The sequence below is a fragment of the Oryzias melastigma genome, linkage group LG21 (assembly GCF_002922805.2).
Source record: "Oryzias melastigma strain HK-1 linkage group LG21, ASM292280v2, whole genome shotgun sequence".
NCBI lineage: Eukaryota > Metazoa > Chordata > Actinopteri > Beloniformes > Adrianichthyidae > Oryzias > Oryzias melastigma.
In genome coordinates, this window is record NC_050532.1 from 27,863,722 (window position 1) to 27,865,260 (window position 1,539).

Sequence of the window (1,539 nt, forward strand, 5' to 3'; positions counted from 1 at the left end):
TGAAACATTTTTTTTTGAAGGAGCACAGACAGGCTTTCTCCCAGACATATTTACAAAAAAAAAGGCACGTTGACAAAAGGGCACTTAGGGCATCAAGGGGCAAAGGGGCAGGTGCCCCAGCACCCAGCGCCCCCCCCTCTGCACGTGCCTGGTCTTGACCCACAAGATTCTGCCTCGACCCACAAGATTCTGCCTCGACCCACAAGATTCTGCCTCGACCCACGAGATTCGGCCTCGACCCACGAGATTCGGCCTCGACCCACGAGATTCGGCCTCGACCCACGAGATTCGGCCTCGACCCACAAGATTTAGTCTTGACCCACAAGATTCGGCCTCGACCCGCGAGATTTAAGGCGCTCCTGTCCCTGCTGGGACAAAGAGAGGACGAGGAACGAGACGGAGAGAGGACAGCTGTCCAGGTTTCACTTCCGTTTGTGGAGTTTTATGGATCTGTGACATAAAGGAGCTTTAATAGGAAGTGTCAAATTTCCTCAACAGGAAGTTAATGAAACTATACAGTAAATGAGATGAAGTTGTTTTCTGAGATTATCCCTGAACTTCCAGTGTGAACTTCCATCTTCTCTTCCGTCTCTTCCAGAGCCTCTGTTCGCCTTAACTCCAGAGATCAGCAGTAAGTGTCTTCTCCCTTTGTTTGTTTGTTTGTTGCCTGCTTGTTGCTGAGCCTGCCGCTCCGCCCGTGTTCAGGCGCTTCCATCCTCTGCTCAGCAGCAGAACATCGAGCGTCTGATGATGCATTTTGTTCCTCGAAGATCTGAGCGTGCTCGTGGTCATGTGGGCGGGGTCAGCGCTGGGGAGGCAGCTGACGGTCGCAGACGAGCTGCTGCATGTGGCTTCCAACCTGAACCTAAACCATGAGAGTTTGATTTGATTTTTAGACATTTAGACGCCTTTTGATCAAACTACAAAACATTTTGACTCATAAATGTGAACTAGAGTAGCAGTTTACGGAAATATCAAAATATGACGATACTTTGGCTGATTGGTTTGAAAGCTGAGTGATGGTTTTTGTTAAGATAGATCCTGTCTGGATTTGTTGAAGGTTTCATTCTAGATCTTGTATCAGAGGAGATGTGTGGGCGGAGTCTGGAACGGTGGGTTCAGGTTTAGTTTAGTCTGTTGATGCTGAGTTCTAAGTTCTACTAAAAACGAAGGTGATTGGAGGGGATCTGTAAATCCAGACTCGATCAGGAGTTTATCTGCTGAGATTCCCTCCTTCCTTAGGAGCTGATGGCTTCATCCTGGAACGGTCCGGTTGACCTGCATCAGTTTGTCTGGAAAACTGAGGAGGACTTGATGGAAGTGTGTTTGCAGTCAAAGCAGAGGCTGATCCTCCAGGATCAGAGTTCCGATCTCTAAAACTTCCTTTTTAGATCTTTAACAGGAAAAGCTGAGAATTCTTCCTGAAAATCCAGAATTTTTTCTACATTTATATTTGTGCTTTTCAGGAGCTTTTCCTGCTTTCTGTCTCCCCAAAGCAAAGTAGAGAAGCGTTTCCCCGAAATGATCCGTCTTTAATCC

At 47.4% G+C, this 1,539-nt stretch overlaps 1 protein-coding gene and 1 long non-coding RNA gene across 4 annotated transcripts in view; one reads left to right on the forward strand and one right to left on the reverse strand.

Moving 5' to 3' along the window:
- LOC112155447 (neuropilin-2) overlaps positions 1-1,539 on the forward strand; it is an 84,301-nt gene that overhangs the window by 71,544 nt on the left and 11,218 nt on the right. For 2 of the 3 annotated variants that reach the window (XM_036209609.1, XM_024287068.2), the window contains exon 16: positions 599-631. The exons of the other annotated variant lie outside the window; for it this stretch is intronic. In XM_036209609.1, coding sequence (XP_036065502.1) covers positions 599-631 — 33 coding nt within the window. The remainder of the gene's footprint in view (positions 1-598; positions 632-1,539) is intronic. 3 annotated transcript variants of the gene reach the window in all.
- LOC118597912 overlaps positions 1-1,539 on the reverse strand; it is a 38,642-nt gene that overhangs the window by 7,087 nt on the left and 30,016 nt on the right. The window lies entirely within an intron of this gene.